This window comes from Zosterops lateralis (genome assembly GCF_965231275.1).
Source record: "Zosterops lateralis genome assembly, chromosome: 13".
Classification (NCBI taxonomy): domain Eukaryota; kingdom Metazoa; phylum Chordata; class Aves; order Passeriformes; family Zosteropidae; genus Zosterops; species Zosterops lateralis.
The window spans coordinates 8505762-8524013 of NC_139773.1; the positions used below are offsets into that span (position 1 = coordinate 8505762).

General features: G+C 41.7%; 1 protein-coding gene across 12 annotated transcripts in view; it reads left to right on the forward strand.

Moving 5' to 3' along the window:
* The window catches only part of MYO5A (myosin VA), a 96797-nt gene that overhangs the window by 56447 nt on the left and 22098 nt on the right, over nucleotides 1-18252 (forward strand). For 8 of the 12 annotated variants that reach the window (XM_083871041.1, XM_083871046.1, XM_083871048.1 and 5 more), the window contains 13 exons: nucleotides 604-687; nucleotides 4151-4312; nucleotides 4814-4911; nucleotides 5546-5632; nucleotides 5722-5830; nucleotides 6610-6821; nucleotides 7692-7848; nucleotides 11333-11572; nucleotides 12107-12355; nucleotides 13447-13540; nucleotides 14916-15064; nucleotides 15794-15907; nucleotides 17992-18138. In XM_083871041.1, coding sequence (XP_083727167.1) covers nucleotides 604-687; nucleotides 4151-4312; nucleotides 4814-4911; nucleotides 5546-5632; nucleotides 5722-5830; nucleotides 6610-6821; nucleotides 7692-7848; nucleotides 11333-11572; nucleotides 12107-12355; nucleotides 13447-13540; nucleotides 14916-15064; nucleotides 15794-15907; nucleotides 17992-18138 — 1902 coding nt within the window. The remainder of the gene's footprint in view (nucleotides 1-603; nucleotides 688-4150; nucleotides 4313-4813; nucleotides 4912-5545; nucleotides 5633-5721; nucleotides 5831-6609; nucleotides 6822-7691; nucleotides 7849-11332; nucleotides 11573-12106; nucleotides 12356-13446; nucleotides 13541-14915; nucleotides 15065-15793; nucleotides 15908-17991; nucleotides 18139-18252) is intronic. The other 4 variants (XM_083871045.1, XM_083871047.1, XM_083871049.1 and 1 more) reach the window with 1 other exon arrangement.

The window sequence follows — 18252 nt, forward strand, 5'->3', positions numbered from 1 at the left end:
ACAGTGAAATAAATGGTAGGTTTTTATCTGCTGCTGGCTGTTCTTTGGTTCAGGAGATGCTGTAGCCCTGTGACAGAGGGTTGTTATATATTGTCACAACATACAGACATTTTATTGTTTCTGGTAAAATTAGTCCTTCAGAGCACAAATGAGCCGTTTCCACAGTAATCTGCAGGCAGATGTAGTTACTGCCTCTGAGCTAATGAGATGGGAGATATTTTGTTCTCAGCTGCATCTGGATTTCAGGCAGCTCTGCAACCCTGATGAGTTCAGTGAAGGAGAAGCTCAGCACACACTTTGATTCTCCACCTTTACAGTAACCATTCAGTCATGCTGCCTTACCACCAGCATCTCTCAGCAGTGAAATATGTCTGGTATAATGCAACAGCAGCAATTCTCTCTTTATTTTAATGTTCTATGTTTTACTGGAAAGCACTCTCTTTGAGGAAGATCTATATTTGACAAAGATGCGCTTGGGAGCTGATATTTTCAGTAGGGAAAAGAATCATGTTTTAATTGTGGATGTTACAGCTGATGAATTCTATGCAAATTATTCTTATTTATTACTTGTAATACTTTCTCTTGTAAAATGATGGCTTTCAGGTGGAATATCAATGTGAAGGCTTTTTGGAAAAGAATAAAGACACGGTTTATGAAGAACAAATTAAGGTCCTAAAATCAAGTAAGGTTAGTATAAGGATTTTTTTCTTCTTCTTTTGCAGTAATAAATCTTTGATTTAAGAGTCAGAAAGCTTCTTAGAAACCTAGGAAAAATTTCTCACCTAGTATCAGATCAACTGAAATTAAACATAGTTTGTGTTTTACTTAGTTATCTGCATGAATTTAGAAAGTCTTATAGCCTAACTTTTTTCCATGAAAGATCAGTCTATTTAGCCACTAATTTCACTGTTTCTGGGTCATTGTTGTTGTTTTGGGGGTTCCTTTGTTGGATTTGCATTTTTGAGGGGGGGAAAGGGGATTTGGGGAGGAGGGTTTCTTTTTCACAAAACTTTGCTATATTTTCTGTGGAGACATCAATGACTTCTGATATACTGTAGTGGTAGAAGAAGGCTTAACAGTTAAGCCCTTAATTTTGTAACCTGAAAACAGAAGCTCCTTGTTTATGGCATGACAACTGAGCAGAAAATTTCTAAAGGAGAGACAAGTTCAGTTCCAGAAGCAAAATGAGAGAGGAATAAAATATATAGACCCTAAGGACACAAACCAGAATTTACAGTCTTGTCTCCTTGATATCTATGAAAGAAAGATAACATCTGAATTGAAAAATACTGCATGAAGGAATATTATAGAACAGGCCTTCAGTGGCATCATCTGTGTTTTGTAATGGTAGAAATGCTGGTTGTGCTCTCAGAAATGTGAAGGCAATTAACTTGACATTGCACAGTGATGGCTGTTGGGAATTTGCTAGCTCTAATGGCCCAGGAAGCTGGGTATCAAGGACAGGCTATTTAAAATTATGCTATTCTATCAGGAAAACCAACGTTTTTCTCTTTGGTTTCTATTCTGAGCAGATAATATGAAACGAAATGATTAAAACATGTGGATAATGAAACACCACAGCAGACTTTCCACTGGGAGAGGTGTTGAAGTGGTTTAAGTGAAGCCAGTTTCTAGGGGCGGAGGGGGAGGCAGATGGTATCTTTGGGGGGCTGGCAGAGGCCAGCCAGCCACTCTGTGCAGGACAGAGGGACAGGGGGCTCCATGGGATGTCAGCCAGTGACTGAGGGACAGACAGTGGGGACAGAGCTGCTGTAAGAGCCTGGCAGCAGCTTGGGCAGGCTCAGTGTAGCTTGAGGCAGTTCAATCTAAACCCTAAAAACAACATGGTTTCATCTCATGGTAAATTTTGCCAAAACCAGTGTAAAGAATGTTTTATTTTTGTTTTTCATCAGCACCTCTTTGTTAGTAATTGTAGTAGAACTGCATTTCTGATTTTTATTTTATTTCGTTGCTGGTGATGTTTTCTGGGTTTGCTGTGCGCATCCAACAGAAGGTAATTCTAAATTGAAAGCATCATCTGTCATCCTGCCCATGCCCACTCTCACACACAGCTTGGATGCTTGCTCTCCAAAAAGTGCATGACACACACTGCTCTTGGCAGGCACTGTAGAGTTCAACTATTTATTTTGGCCTTCTCTGTAAATCCACCCACAGAACCTCTGTGAAGTAGTTCAGTTTCCATGCATGTATCATGAAAGCAATGCAACAATCCTGGGCTTTTATGCTTGCTTCTGGCATGTAAAATCTTCTATTGTGGCTCTGTATTGAAAGAAATTATCTGTAAGACTGTTAGCAGCATGTGTGTTAAGTTGTCTGAAAAAGTTACAGGGAGGAAATGCTTGCTTGCTTGTTTTCTATCACGTGAATTATCTACCCTTGGATCAGTGTTTTCCCTCTCTTTGAACATCCTAGTGTTCTGTGAAACACAGAAAATTGATAAGATAATAAAACCCAAGCCCAAGCAGGAGTAGTCCTACAGTGTGGATCATTGCAGCACTGCTCCACTATTGGTGACCTGTACTGGAGAGGCCAGACTTTGTTCCTTTCTTCTACTTGGAGTAACTGGGCCAGTGTCTGTGAAAATAGTGCCTTTGATAAGCACTTGTCCATTTTTACAGGCAGATTTTCCTAGGGCTGGAGAAAAGGAATGAGCCTTAGGTGTGGACAGCTTAGAAGAGCTCATCCATCTGCAATTGAGACAATGGGGACCCTGTTCCTACCCCCACCTCTGGTGTGTGGGAGCATGAGGAGCTTCAGAAAAATCATATTACATTCAAATAAGTTTCTGTACAGGCTGAAAACACCTGGCTCTGTAGCTCAGCTCCCTGTGCACACCAACTCACTGCATCATAGACAGCTGACTAGGAGGTGGTAGCCCAATCATCCTCAACCCTGTGTTGAGTCAGTGGAAGAAGAGTAAATCACCCTCAGGAAATGTCATTCTTCCACCAGCTACAGAGGTAGTCTCAGGTGAGATATAGCCAAGCTGTGATACTCCTTTTTAAGTTCAGGAATTTAGGGTACCTTTGTAGCATCCTTAGTCATTCTGTTGTGCTGGAGTGCTGTGCTGAATGCTACTGGGCAATATTTGATGACTTCTCCCAGCCTATCTGGCACAACCACAGGACAAGTGGTTTTTGTTGGGTGCCATTTTGTTGTGCAGTGTGTTCCATTGATTATCATGTCTGCTCACCAGGTTTTATAAGACAAAACAAATTTTTAAATTTTTTAGGTTGTACTTGGCCCAAGCAGTTTCTAGTACTGAAAAATGAATGCTCCTGTCTCTTGGGAAAAAATGCACAGATGCTAGATATAAAATTATTCATGGACAGGTAGAGAAGTTCAGATTCTCTTACTCTTATAATGGTTCTGAAGTGCTGTAGTTGTGAGTAGAAAGACCTGGTGGTGTTGTTTTTAGTTTTAAGTTACTTCAAAGCAGCTATTATGTATCAGTATATTTTGTAGCCATTAGAGAAAGGAAACCAGAAGTCCTGTGTGGTATTTGGAAAAACATTTCAGGTTTTTCCTTCACTCCCACTGGCAGGCAGTAGATCTCAGTCAGATAAATTTGGCTAGGTTTGTTGTTTTTTTTTTTTTTTTTTCAGTTGATGGTTCCTCTTTTAAAAAAGCTGATTATTTCAGTTTGGAGTGATAAAGCAGGAATCACCTTTGCTGCCTGCTGCTTTATTCAGTGTCCCAGATACCTCTCAACCACAAAGGAGACTGATGCACCATTGGAATATGAGAGGACCCTGTTCTTTCCTTCTTAGATCAAAGCAGCCATTTATAATTGCAGCCAGAACTTATGAAACTGCTGTCAATATCTAACAGTTTCACATGGAAGCTATTGTTGGCTATATGAAAAAAAAAAAAAAAAAAAAAAAAAGGCAAATCAGAATTTCATCTTCAGGAGGAGACTCACTGATCAAACCCACAGAAGTTTTGGTATTAAATCATGGCCCACTCACTGTACCACTTAGCCTGTCTGCTTGTTGCATTGTCCCCTGTGGAGTTCAACAAAAATGCAGTTCTTACAAAAACTGAGCCTGGAATTTACCCTTAAACACAAACAGGTGCAATCACTTGCTGATTTCTAACCCTCTGTGTATTTTTTATGCTGTTATACCAGTTCAAGCTGCTACCAGAGTTATTCCAGGATGAGGAGAAGGTCCTCAGTCCCACATCAGCCACCCCTTCGGGGCGTGTGCCTCTGTCTCGAATGCCCATCAAACCTGCCAAGGCCAGGCCAGGCCAGGCCAGCAAGGAGCACAAGAAAACTGTGGGGCATCAGGTGAGTTTGAAAATGTAGCTCTAATAAATAATCTCTCCCTTTACCTTCTGTCCCATAGTTCTCAAGGTATGCTGGTGCCTCATGGGATCCCTTGGGATTTTGAGAGAGGTGCAGCTTATTGTGACTTAGTTTGGTGCAAATAGTCCCTAATTACTAATGCACTGTGGGGAACAATTTGAGGCAGCCCATTTTTTATTGTGGTGCCAAACCCCAAACTGATGCTTTTCAAAACAAGTTTAACATGGATGATGAGAAGTTTTAACTGGGTCTTTTGGATCATGTGCCACTTTGTCTGATTCAAATCAAAAGTGCGGTTCAATCCCCAGAAAACTTGGTTCCAGTTATCATTGGGCCAAACATAAAATATCCACATATCTTTGCCATAATTTAATTCAATTAAAAGGATGCAAATCAGATCTGCTTTCTGAGGTTATCTTAAAGATGACTGAGCTTATTGAGACTATTCCCTGACTATTTTTTTTCATTTTGTTTTTCAAAAAGTTTCGAAACTCTCTTCACCTACTAATGGAAACCCTGAATGCTACAACTCCACACTATGTGCGCTGTATTAAGCCAAATGACTTCAAGTTTCCATTCACGTAAGATGCCAGTTCCTGTGTGGTTTGAGCAGCCTGTGTTGGGAGGGGATTGTCCAAGGCCACTGAGGATCAAGGCTCTGCTGAGCCTTGCTCACTCAGGAATGGAGTGCTGTGTCTGCTTTCTCTGGTTATGGATTTACTCTGTGTGTGGATGTGTATTACATACAGCAGGAGATGTTTGGGGATGAATAGAGAGAGAAATACTTCCTGATGCCATTTTTTTGTTTATGGTGATACGTGAGAAAAAATTCCAACATTTTCATTGCTACCAATTTTAAATGTAACTGACAGTTTGCAATCCTTGAGCTCATTTGACTTTTGTTGGAATTTGCTTTTTTAGATTCCAAAGCCTTTTTCATTATATTTTTTTCACGTATGAACTTGCTTTGAGTTTTTCTCAAAGCCCAGGCACACAAAGGCTCCTGTAGCTCTTGTGCTGGCCAGCAGGAAGTGCCTGTGGGCTCAGTTCTCCAGCCAGGCTGTCCTCTGTTACCCCTGAGTTTCAGGAGCACCATATCCACCACCCATCACATCCACCCTGCTCCCCAGTGTGCCACTTCTCTCCTGGGTGTGCACACAACCAGGACCCCCAGATAATGCAAACCTACAGCCATTCTTCTTTGTTCCTACCTAGGTTTGATGAAAAGCGGGCAGTGCAGCAGCTGAGAGCTTGTGGTGTCCTGGAGACCATCCGAATCAGTGCTGCTGGCTTCCCCTCCAGGTGTGTTTGCTCCCTTTGGATTGCTGCCAGCTGCAGTTCTCTTTAAGGTAATGTTCATTGCCAGGGCTGACACTCTGCTCTTGGGACAGGTGGACGTACCAAGAGTTCTTCAGCCGTTACCGGGTTCTGATGAAGCAGAAGGATGTCCTTGGTGACCGAAAGCAGACGTGTAAAAATGTCCTGGAGAAGCTGATTCAGGTACTGGACTTAGTGCCGAGAGCATTTGGAATCCACAGGAAAAAAGGCAGTGTTGCTTACTCCCTCATAGCCAGACTATTTTAGTGCTTCTACAAAATACCAAACCATGAATGTATCCTGTAGCACTTTGACTGCTGTTCCTTTCAACATAGAATCAAACAGCCAACAAAATTAATTTTTTTTTCAGTGTACCTTTGTATATTCTCATTTTTTTCCTCAAAGGAGTACTACAGCTTGTAGACATAAAATACTATTCTCTTTCTGGTTGAGTTCTGAAATTTCACATGTGTTTGAGCAGCAGCAGCATGCTTTGTTCTGCCCTAGTCCTGATACAATAAGTGATGTGTGCATGTCTGAAGCCCCAACTGCTTTGTTTGCACTATGTAATGTGGTTGAAGATGGACCGTTCAGAGGGGTCAGCTACAATTTAAGCAGAAAATTGTGCATGTGCACTGCCTGTATTGCTTTCATCTTCTGGGCCCCTTTGTCACCTCCTGTAGCCTTCCTTGTTATTATCTTTATGGCATTCTCATCTAAGCAAAAATCCCACATGGCTCCTTGGGCCATGCTTGTGGCCTTATTATATTAATTTTTTAACAGAATCATACAGACAAAATACCCTTCTCCACTACTTAATTTAAGTCTCAGATTACTCAAAATATTACACAGATAATTTTGCCTCTTGACTAACTGTGCTTTCATTTAGCCCTTCATGCCTTTTTTTTTTATGCATTAACATTTAATGCTGTAACTTATCCTCTTTTTACCTTTGAAAATAGGACAAGGATAAGTACCAGTTTGGTAAGACAAAAATATTTTTCCGGGCTGGTCAAGTAGCCTACCTTGAAAAAATAAGGGCAGATAAGTTGAGAGCTGCCTGTATCCGCATCCAAAAGACGATCCGAGGCTGGCTGATGAGAAAGAAGTACATACGTATGAGGAGGGCTGCCATTACCATCCAGAGACATGTCAGAGGGTACCAGGCACGATGGTAAGCACTGCTCAGGGCAAATCCCACACCAGCCTCAGCACAGAGCCCTACAAGTAGGGCATTTAAATGTGATACACTTGTTCTCGCCTTCCTGAACTGCCTGAGAGGAAATGATTTTCCAGGGGAGTGTAGGAAGTTGAATATAATGAGTGTGTCTGTCATGCCTGTTTTTGACCTTTCTGAGTAGCACCCTGCCTCTATGATGCAGAAAATAAGTAGTACTAAGGAGATACATTGCAGGTGAGGTAAAGCAGGACTGTCTGAGTCCTTATTGCCCAGTTTCCGTGTGCCCTCCCAGCTGGGTCTGTCCAGTTGGAGAAGCCATTCCTCATCAAGGGTGCAGCTATAAAGGGCCATTCATCAGTCAGTGATCTGTTTGGATTGACTTCTGAGGGATGGCCATGGGGCCAGAGAGAAGGGCAGGAATACAGGTGGTGTTATTCAAAGATGAGGTGGTGATGAAGGCTATAATAACCAACCTTCAGAAAGAGGCATATGTCAAGACACTTTGTCTTACTGTGAGAGCCAAAAACAAGCAAACATTTTCTACTAGTGGAGGTTAGGAGAGTAGATCTGGAGGATGACATAGTGGAAACAGCTTTAAAGTTGGAGAGGTGGGGATGAGAAATTAAGCTGAGTTTACCTTGTCAGTTGTATAGTACAGTTCTTAGGGGAAGTGGAAGCATTTCCTTGTAAAGCTTTGCAAGGTTTCTGTTGTCATTCTGTTGTACTTTCACACAGCAGAATAGCAAGTAAATACACTGTGTCACTGACAACATTCAGAAGAAACTAAAGATACAGGGTATTAAAAAAACAGCCTCAAGCATTCAATCCCATAATTACAGGTATTGCTTGTAATCTTCTTCTTAGCTATGCCAAGTTCCTGCGGAGAACACGAGCTGCCATCACCATTCAGAAGTTCCAGCGCATGTACGTGGTGCGCAAGAGGTACCAGTGCATGCGAGATGCCACTATTGCCCTGCAGGCTCTTCTGAGAGGTTACATGGTCAGAAACAAGTACCAAATGGTAAGAAATCATAATGTACTTTTTCATTCTACCTTTATTTCCGCATACTTTTCAGGACAAAGCGTCTCGGTGGTGTTGTCTTGGGAATCTGAAATGTTTTGTGTGCCCGCTGTTAGGTGTGATGCACTGACAAAATACCAGAGCTTGGACTGAGGGACAGCACCTGGAAATTAAAACTATCTAATGCTGCCATCAACTTGTCATTTTAGACATGTTCTCACTGTCATCTAACATAGATGTACTTAGACTTTCAGTGCAGCCAGTGGGGAATGCAACAGCAATTTACAGCATTTCTGACTTTTTCACTTGTTATATAGAATGTTGAGGCATTTAAAATAAATGCTGAAAATTGCCATGCTTTAATCTGCCTCCATGAGTCCAAATCAGTATTGCTTACATCAATGTACATGTGATGCACTCACTACTGGTCCTCTCCCATCCTTAGTTTCAGTGATTCTGAAATGGTTTATGGAATTATGTTGGCAAAGAGATTCCCACAAAAAGTGGATATTGAAAGTTACACATGGATGCAGTGTTTTTGTTTTATTTTTTTTTAATGTATGTTGGTTTTGGTGTGGGGATAAATTGATAGAACCCTCTCCTAATGAGATTGATATTTTCCTGATAATTCTTGAGAATAAATTATTTGATTGAGAAATTAATGTTTGGTTTTCAGTGGTTACAGGGCTGGAAACAGAATTATGAGTCAAACTGCAAAGTGCTAGCATGTTTCATAGCACTTTTATCTACAAGAACTGTGTTAACCAGGCTCATAAGTCAGCCAATATATCACTGAAAAAGTAGCTGGAGGAGTTGTGTTGTTTTCCCAAGCATGTAGATGTTAAGGGCATGCAGCCAAAAGTCATCTTGATGCTTATGTGCCATATCTTTCTCTTTTATAATTGAAGTTTCTGTATATTTTTCATTTGTATTAAAGTTTCTACACAGTCACTTGTAGCATTCTAACATAAACTAACCAGAAAGTTGGAAAAAAAAACAAATCTTGATAAGAATTTCTTAGTATTAAGACCCCTGTGCTTGACTTGGCTGTTCTTTTGTGTGGGCATCTACTTGCCTTTTTATTGGAATTCTTAGCATTCTTGTTACTACAAACTATATTTGTGTTGTTAAAAAAGATGTGTTTTTTAACAGTGGTCTGACAGATGTGACAAAGTGACCCTGGATCACAGCAGTAGGTGACCTAAAATCTTCAGGAAAATGGGAGATATTTCTCTGTGCCTTGTTAGTCGCATGACTCATACACAGCCCATCTGTCTTGTAGCACAGTTTAATAAACCTGTTATATTCCCTCCTAATAGAGGTGGCAGATTTCTGGAGGAGCCCCTGGAAGGGGTGGTCAGACCTGCCTGTCAGGAGGAACCCCCTGGAGCTGTGAATTGTTCACCGCAGCAAAACATGACAGTCTGACAAGTGCCCCTGCGGTGTGCTGTGTTTGTCTTGTCCTGCTGAGGTGGGATTTTACCCAGGCTGAGGTGCAGGATGGCCAGAGAGGGAGGCACAGGCTCTGTGTGCCATGGGAAGGTCAACACCTGTTGTGGAGTTGGTGGTGATTGCGGACGAGTGAAACTGAAAGGTGCCCTGTGCCGGAGCACCTGGGCTGAGCCCTGACTGCAGCCCTGTGTGGGGCGCGTGTTGTTCCTTAGGATTGTGAAAGGTACCTGTTGTTGTTGTAGGAAGAGAGGGCATGTGTTGAGTCACGTGGGCAGAACAAGGAATTTAATGTGGTTGAATCACCTGTTTCACACATCCTGGGGAAAACTCCTGCCTGAGACATTGCAATGTGCTTCTCAGCTGGACAAGAAGCCTAGTTGCTCCATGGCTGTGGCATAAGCTTTCCTGGGATATACCTGGTAGATAAAGTAACTTCCTGATCCTCTCACCTCACTTGGGAGTGGCTTGTTTCCTCACTGGATTGCATGGATGTGGGAATTCCCTGGCAGATGAGGACCATCCCTGCGCGATGGAGGTATTTGACAGGACTTGTTGCTTTCAAACTTGAGGTGAAAATGTTGTTGAAAGCTAGTTGTATTCCAGTGTTCAGGCAGCTGCTGGGAACCTGAAGGAGTGTTCCAGAAAATGTATGAGGAGGCAGGAGGCAGGCATGCCTACTGCATGGTGTGCAGTCAGAAGGACTTTGGCTTTTGACCTTGCTGTGCTTTTCAGAGAGCTGCTTCCTTACTTTGGTGTGCTGAGTAACTGAATGCTGGTATTTCCAGTCTCATTTTTAATTCAGAAGTAAATGCTAAGGGAGGAAGTTTGTATGTATTACAGTCTTGCCACTTTGCCAGTGAATTTTAAATTCATTGATCTGGAACTGTAATGCTTCTAACACATTTCAGTTTGTTTACTAAGCAGTCTAAAAGAAAATAAAATCATTGCTACCTGACTAGTCTGTCTTACCAGCTTTGTGGTAAATCAGTGTAAGAATGTGAACTGCCTATGATAGTTAAACTATCAGTTTCGAGCATTAACATGAAATCCTAAATATTGTTCTTTACAATATTTTATTTGGAGAAGCTTTAATAAGTGAACCCTAAAGCTCTCAGTGTCCTGGTAACCTTATGGATTTGGTCAGGCTCTCCATTGCATAGCTGTGATCTGCTTGAATTCAGGTGTTCCAGACCTGGGGGATCTCTGATTGAATTAGTGGGTGAAGGATCAAAAAAAAAAAAAAAAAAGTTGTAGACTCCTCTTAGCTGAACTTCTGGCTAACACACAGATGAAGGTTGCTGGCATTCATGACTGGTTTATGTTATAGATTATTTTTTTTTAAATAATATGGATTATTTTTTTACACGTCAAAGCTATGGTGGAGATTTCTGCCATAAAATAAATTGGAATTACTACACTATAAATTTCTTACTAGAATAGATGAAAATTTTTCCATGCTGGAAAGCCTAAGATATGTCAGAAAAGGCAACAAAACCCCACCAAAACAAAATAACAGAAACAAACCAAAAACTTCTGACTTCTTAACAGCTGCTACAATTTCTTCTGGGAAATGAAGTACTGACTGCATTGCATATCAAATGTGGTAATTTTAAACTTTGTATTGATGGACTCTATGCAGCATATGTCTGTGATTCAAAAGTGTTTCAAGATAAAGTTGCAGTTAAAAAAAAAAAAAGATTGTATTTGTAATCCTGCCAACAGGTACCATGTACTTTTGCAATTAACTGGGCTCTGACCTCAACCTAAAGGAATGCCTGGTGCTTCAATGTGCCTCCAGTTCTTTTTGTCATGTTTTTCCCTCTGGTTCCTTTTCATTTTACTCCTTGTTGTTGTCCTTGTTCCAGTCTTCTTTTTTTTCTTTTTTAATTTAAACCATTTCTTGCTGCTCTTCCCCAGCAGTTTCTCTTTGCAGGCGAAGGAGTCTCTGTGTACATCATTGTGGGGTTCTGTTTACCTGCAGAGGTGCAGTTTGGAGCTCTAATCCCTTTGCCCTGTGTTTCCCTACCTGCAGATGCTGCGGGAGCACAAGTCTGTGGTTATCCAGAAGCACGTGAGGGGCTGGCTGGCCCGGCGGCGCTACCGCCGCACGCTCAGGGCCATCGTGTACCTGCAGTGCTGCTACCGCCGCATGATGGCCAAGAGGGAGCTCAAGAAGCTGAAGATAGAAGCTCGCTCCGTGGAGCGCTACAAGAAGCTCCACATTGGCCTGGAGAACAAGATCATGCAGCTGCAACGGAAAATTGATGAGCAGGTGAAAGCTCTCTGCTTTTCCTTTTCCCCGTTCTCCTCAGGGAAAACATGTCAAAGTTTTGGTTACCCTCTCAGCACTGTGGACATTCACAGAATGCACTGAATTTTCGTTGTCAGGGCTCAGTTCTCTTTTCTGGTGAAGAACAGTGATAGAGGGAAGGGGAGGCCACAGTAGAACTGGAACAGTCAAACATCCACTTGTTCCTCTCAGCAGAACTGAGAAAAAACACCCACTCGCTTAACGCCAGTATTGCGTTTGAAGCACGTCAGTTGCTCTGTTTTAGGGGAAGGTGGGGTGGTAGTGTCTGATGTATGTGGGCTCTCCATCTGATTCTAGTTTAGGATGTGCAGGCTTAGAGACTGGACTGTTCTGTCACCTCATTCAGCAATTCTGCAAAACCAGACCAAAACCTTTTTGAAATGGGGAAGCTGCTCCTGTGCTCCCGTGTCTGGGTGTATTCTGTAGGGAAGGAAAAGGCTCCCTTAAACCAGAACTTCTCTAACAGCTGCTCTGTCCGTGTTGTGTCTTGCAAAGAACAAAGAGTACAAATCGCTGCTGGAGAAGATGAACAGCCTGGAGATCACGTACAGTACGGAGACAGAGAAGCTGCGGGGCGATGTGGAGAGGCTGCGGATGAGTGAGGAGGAGGCCAAGAACGCCACCAACCGCGTCATCAGCCTGCAGGAGGAGATTGCCAAGCTCCGCAAGGAGCTGCACCAGACACAGTCGGAGAAGAAGAGCATTGAGGAGTGGGCAGACAAATACAAACATGAGACTGAGCAGGCATGTATGGGGTCTCAGGTGCATGAGAGAATTTATAGGGGCCCGGTGTCCACGCAGGTTTTGCCCAGGCTAAATTGTTTGACTTGTGTGGCTGGTATTTTTACTGTATTTTTATAGCTGTACAGTCCTAAATAGGCTTGATACCTAAATGGTTGCAGCTATGGTAGAAGAATATGCTAAGTCCATTTATTTTATGTAAATATATGTATCCAGTCTATTCAGATTTTGATATTGAAAGCATTTACAAATCCAATCCTTAAGCTTTCTGACTTACAGATAGTGCATTCATAACAAGAAATCATTTTTACCTACCTAGAGAGAGTAATCACATAGATACCAGAAATCTGTCCCATGCTCAGTATTCAAAGGTGCTGCTATATCCTGCCTAGTGTAAACTGCCAGCCTATTGAACACGTGCACAGTCTAGTTCGACAGGTTTCAGCTAACCCCTTACCTTTGCTAACCACAAACATATCAAACAGGTTGATTTCTGTCAGGAGTACTTGCTGATAGTGGTGCAAATTTTGAGTATCAGAAAAGCCAATCCATTATTATGTGATGCTGCAGTGACAAATTTCAATATCAGATAAGCATAAGGGAAAATATTAATAGATAAAGCAAAGTGGATGCATAGTAACCATAATCAGAGACAAATGAGTACTTGGAAAACCTGAACACAGGTTAAGTGACACAGCTTTAGGGCAGAGCCAAGATGTTAAATTTTAGTGTTACCCAATGCAATGGAATTTACCATAGAACTACCAAATATGTTACTATTTTATGAATATTTCTGTTTTAATGAGCCATTTACATATTTGGGACTTTACTGAAAAATGCATGGCACTGTGGAGTGCTTCAGGGCAATTTTAGCATCTGATCAGAAATGGGGTGCAGAACATACAGGGGAGTTTTCAGTGGTACATATTGAAGAAATGTAATTTGGAAATGAAGATATAAAGTACTTCACCAGTTCCACCCTGTGAAGAACAGTTTAAGTATTTGAACTGTTGCAACAAAAATGTCATTGTTTGTTAGAGCTACTGATAAAAGATGAACTGCTTTCTGAGTCAAATATTTTATTATCTCTGTAGCTGGTATCAGAGCTGAAAGAGCAGAACTCATTACTGAAAACAGAAAAGGAGGAGCTGAACCGCCGGATCCATGACCAGGCAAAGGAAATAACAGGTTGGCTCTGTTCTCTTCATTCAGGGTTTCTACTTCATGTTACCTTGTAAAGTGACACTCTGCTGCATAGATTGGGCTAATTTGCCTTAGTTTACATTCCTTTTTGTGCATTCATTTATTTGTTTTAATAACTTGCAAACAGTGGAATTATTTACAATTTACATTTCCATGAAATCCTAAGGGTTCGGGGGCCTTCTTTAGGGTGGTGACTGTTCCAAAGCACTTCAATTTTTAAAAGGCAGCTCTGGTATTTAATAGTTTATCTACTACAGTTTTTCTGGCTGCTGTGACTGTGTAGGCAGCAGCCAGGAAAGCTTAACACTAGAGGTGAGGGCTGTGATGAAGGGAGGTGTGATGAGGAGGGTCAGGATGCTTGAGGTGTAAAGCACTTTCACATTTTGCTTTTATATAGTGCAGCAATGGTGCCCCTTCTTCCTTCCTCCTGGAATCACTTACAGAAGGTATTAGCAGAGTAAATAACTTGTCTGAGTGAGCACTTCTGTGGTTGCCACAATAATGCTTTGGGCCTTTCATATTTTTGGCTTAGTGTTTGCCTTGAGAAGCACAAACACCAGCTTCAAATGGCAGGCTGTTCCTCTGGTGCAGACACAGGCCTGTACCGCCTGGATGGATGCACTGCTTGATAGAGCTGGAATTTGTTGGAGTCCAGGAGATCCCCTTGGATGACCTGGGACCCAAGGAAGGGAATTCGAGCCCTGGACAGGGGGGTGTGGAGCCAGTCCAGGGGGGTCGGCGACCTTGGCACAGAGCCCAGGAAAACACTGGGTTTGATTTTAGTCCATGGGAGAGACTTGCGACACAGAGAGAGAAATTGCAAATCACCAGGATGTGAAAACAGTAGTTTAGCACAGTGGAAGATGAAAAATTCAGTAGTTTTGGGGTTCATAGAATAGAGGTAAATGGAGAACAAAATGGTGGAATTTGGGTGGTACCTTGTGTTCCTCTCCTTCTTCCTCATCCTCCATCTTTTGGGGTGGTGATGACACAAGGTAGTTAGAGTGGATTGGGTCAAAGCAGAAATGACCCTTTTAGTGTGGGCACTAGGCATTGGTACAAAACAGTAAATAACCGACACATAACTATCTGTATAAATGTGAGGTGACGTCCTCTCAGTGGGCAGTCCCCTCATATCCCAGCCGCTGTCTGGACCTCGGCTGGGAGAGGAGAAAACTCTGAGATATCAAATAATAAACAACATGAGAAACCTGAAAACAAGGCCTTGAACACTCCGCTTTTTTATACCAACATGACTTGCGACTTTTAGAGGGCCAAGGACTTTAGACAACTTAAATCTCAGGTGAGGAAACCCTCCCCAAGAGGAATTCTCACTTGGAATCCTTGCTGTCTTTGGCAGAGTCGATGGAAAAGAAGTTGGTGGAGGAGACAAAGCAGCTGGAGCTGGACCTGAATGATGAAAGGTTACGGTACCAGAACCTGCTGAATGAGTTCAGCCGCCTGGAGGAGCGCTACGATGATCTCAAGGATGAAATGAACCTGATGGTGGTAAGTGGCTCCACAGCTGAGAAAGCAAAAGCTGTCTACAACTGTGTTTAGGCAGAGAGTCTAGTGGGATAAGGTAGTAAGTGCTGTCAACTGTGTGTGTTGGTGACCTGTACTTGAAAAGAGAATTTGTCCTTTTAAATACTGTTTATTTTGATTAGTTCAGCCAAAACAAATACATTTAAAATTTATTGTTGATTTTAAAAAGAAAATTTAATTGTCACATCTGTGAAGAATGTGTTTCTGCTATGACTTTCCTGGTGGTAGTACTTGGGCTGTCCACCCTTATTTTGGCCTCAAGTTATTCACATCTGCTGGGGTTGGTTGCACCATCTTCATCCACTGATAAATTATAAGTAGTCCTAGGAATGTTCTATGTGGCAGGAATATAAAATATTCCTCAACAGAATGTGTAGGAAGTTAAAAAATTGCTGCCTGTGCATCCTGTAAACTTGAGTGTTTCTTTCCCACAAAGTGCTGCATCCTTGCTTGGTTCTGCTTTCTGCAGCAGTCCTTGGTGGTGTAAGATCTGACCTGTCTCCATAGAGTTGAGTGCCAACTGTATCTCATTGGCTTTTAGGTCTTTGGAGAGACCAAAATTAAAAATATTTTCTTATGAACTTCAATAACGGTGACATAACACCAAATATTATAAGTTAAATTAAAGGTTGTGAAGAGACAGTCACAGGGAAAACCATATACTGGTACTGATTTGTTCCATTTGAACTTCAGAGCATCCCCAAGCCTGGGCACAAAAGAACGGATTCAACTCACAGTAGCAATGAGTCTGAATATACTTTCAGCTCTGAGATCACAGAAGCAGAAGACTTGCCTCTAAGGATGGAGGTAATGTTAAAAATCCCACACAACTTTTCACTTACACATGGCTGAACTCATTCCTTTCTTTTTTTTTCATAAGTGCTTCTGAACACCATATCCTTATACTGAGATATCTAATGCTTTAATCTAGCTTTCTCCATTTCCTTTTAGAGAACACTTATTCCCTAGTGAGTTGTGATCCTTTGTAAAAAGACTGTCAAAGTATGCTTTGAATTTTTCTTGTATTACAGTAAGCATAGAGTAGATACTTGCTGGTCCAGCTGATTTGCATCTGTGAAACATTTGGTTGTCAGTGTTGGTAAGCACATTCACTTATTCAGGACAAAGTGGGAATTTATAAAACCAGTGAGACTTCCTGAGGAGGCTGCCTACTGTATAGTCAATGATCTGAAATGGAAAGCTGCATTCTTAGTAGCTACATGGAATGAGTTTCCTTTGCATACGCAGCAATACAAATCCCAGGTTGTTTGGAAAAATGATCAGGAAGATGTTCAAAAACTGTTCAGAAGGATGACTTGAATCAGGATGACTTGAATCAGCTAATGAATAATAACCATAAATAACTCATGGTGCAACTCCAAGCCATTGATAATATTTTCCAAGATAAGATTTTCCTTTCAGCCCTTCCCATCAGAGTGAGACTGCAAACACAGAGCCCTCAGGGTGGAGTCCAGCTGTGCTTGGCACTTTCCAGAGTCAGAGTTGTCTCTGCATTCTGAAGATCTCCTTAACTGTGAGCCAGGGCACAGCACACCCTGTCTGCCCTCTGCCTAGGTTAGGGATCTCCAGAGTAGCTTTTGACAGGCTGTCATGCTGCTTTGGAAAGCCTCTGCAGAGAATTATTTTCTCCTCTGGATGCAAATGTCCTGATGCATTGGGGCTGGCACAGCCTCTCTGCGCTCTCTTTCGTAATTTGCCTTCCCACTTAGGTTTTTCACCTTGCATAATGGTTTCAGGATGATGCTCCTACATCAGGGATAATCAGGGGAACTACAGTGCAATTACATGTGTTGGGATGTCACATATTAGCCAACTGCCGTTTTTCCTTTGGCTTATAGACTTACTGAATTGCTGTTCTAGAGCCAGGTTTGGGTTTTAGAATATAAATGAAGAAATGAGCTCACACAAGAGTGTGAATGAATGCAGCACTGTATTTGTTTAACCCCTCAAAATTCTCCAGTTCCTACTCTTGACTAACAATATAGATTAATTATACAAAACTACATTAAAAAATCAGGCCCACCTCAAGGCAAACAAGTGAAGCCAGAAAACTCAAAAGTCTGTTTCCTTTTGCCTGAGCTGTTGGTGCGGTTTATGACTCTTCTCCTCAACAGTAAAAGGAGATGAAGTGGAAATGGCTGTGCTTGCATGTCTGCTTCAGTCATTAATATTAATTTTCAAGTTCCTTTTATAGGCTTTAAAATTTTATGGTACAGTTCATAGTAAATACTTAGATCTTCTCAGTACATAAAGTGCAAAAAGGCTGATGGACAATTTCTAATGCACTTTCAGATTGGAAAAACTGGTCCTTGCTCAGAAAATTGTGAAAAAGCCAGTGAATTAGGCTCAGAATAGGCTGTATAATTAGCACAATAAAAGGAAAAAGGCATAAAATATATTTTCTGTTACCTATTATTTGTGTCACATCCCACTAAATTAACCTTCAAATCGCCAGATATTTCTCTTTAGCTGAGGAACTTACTATAGAAATCACTGAAAACTAAACCGACAAACAAAAATGCCTTTATTTACAGTTTTTTCCAGGTGAGTCTAACCACAAACTTTTTCTTTTTTCTACTTTCCCCCCTTCAAACAAGTAAGACTATAAGGTATGCTTAGTTATAGACCTCCTGTCTGCTAGGTAGTGTCTAGTGCTTTCTTTTGCTAGGCTTTAGGCTTAGAAACATTTTCTACTAGTAAATCCTTTTTAAAAAATAGTGTTTGATAGCTGATGAAATATTTTAGATAGTCAATGCTCAGAATCAAGTAACATTTCTGTGTTCCTCTCTTTCCCCAGTCTGTTTCCCATCTTTACTCACTTGTGCTGTGGAAGGGGAACACTTCTTGACTTCTCTCTGTTGTTTCTAAAGCAGGAGCCTAGTGAGAAAAAAGCAGCGCTGGACATGTCTCTGTTCCTCAAGCTGCAGAAACGGGTTTCAGAACTGGAGCAAGAAAAGCAATCCCTGCAGGATGAACTGGACAGAAAGGAAGAACAGGCTCTCCGTGCTAAAGCTAAGGTGGACTCCTTGCAGCTGGTCAAATGCTGACACCAGAGTGTCCTTTCTTGTGAAACAGTAGCTCTGTGAATGCTGACTGGCTTTCACTAAATCTTTATCTTCCTCTAGCACTTG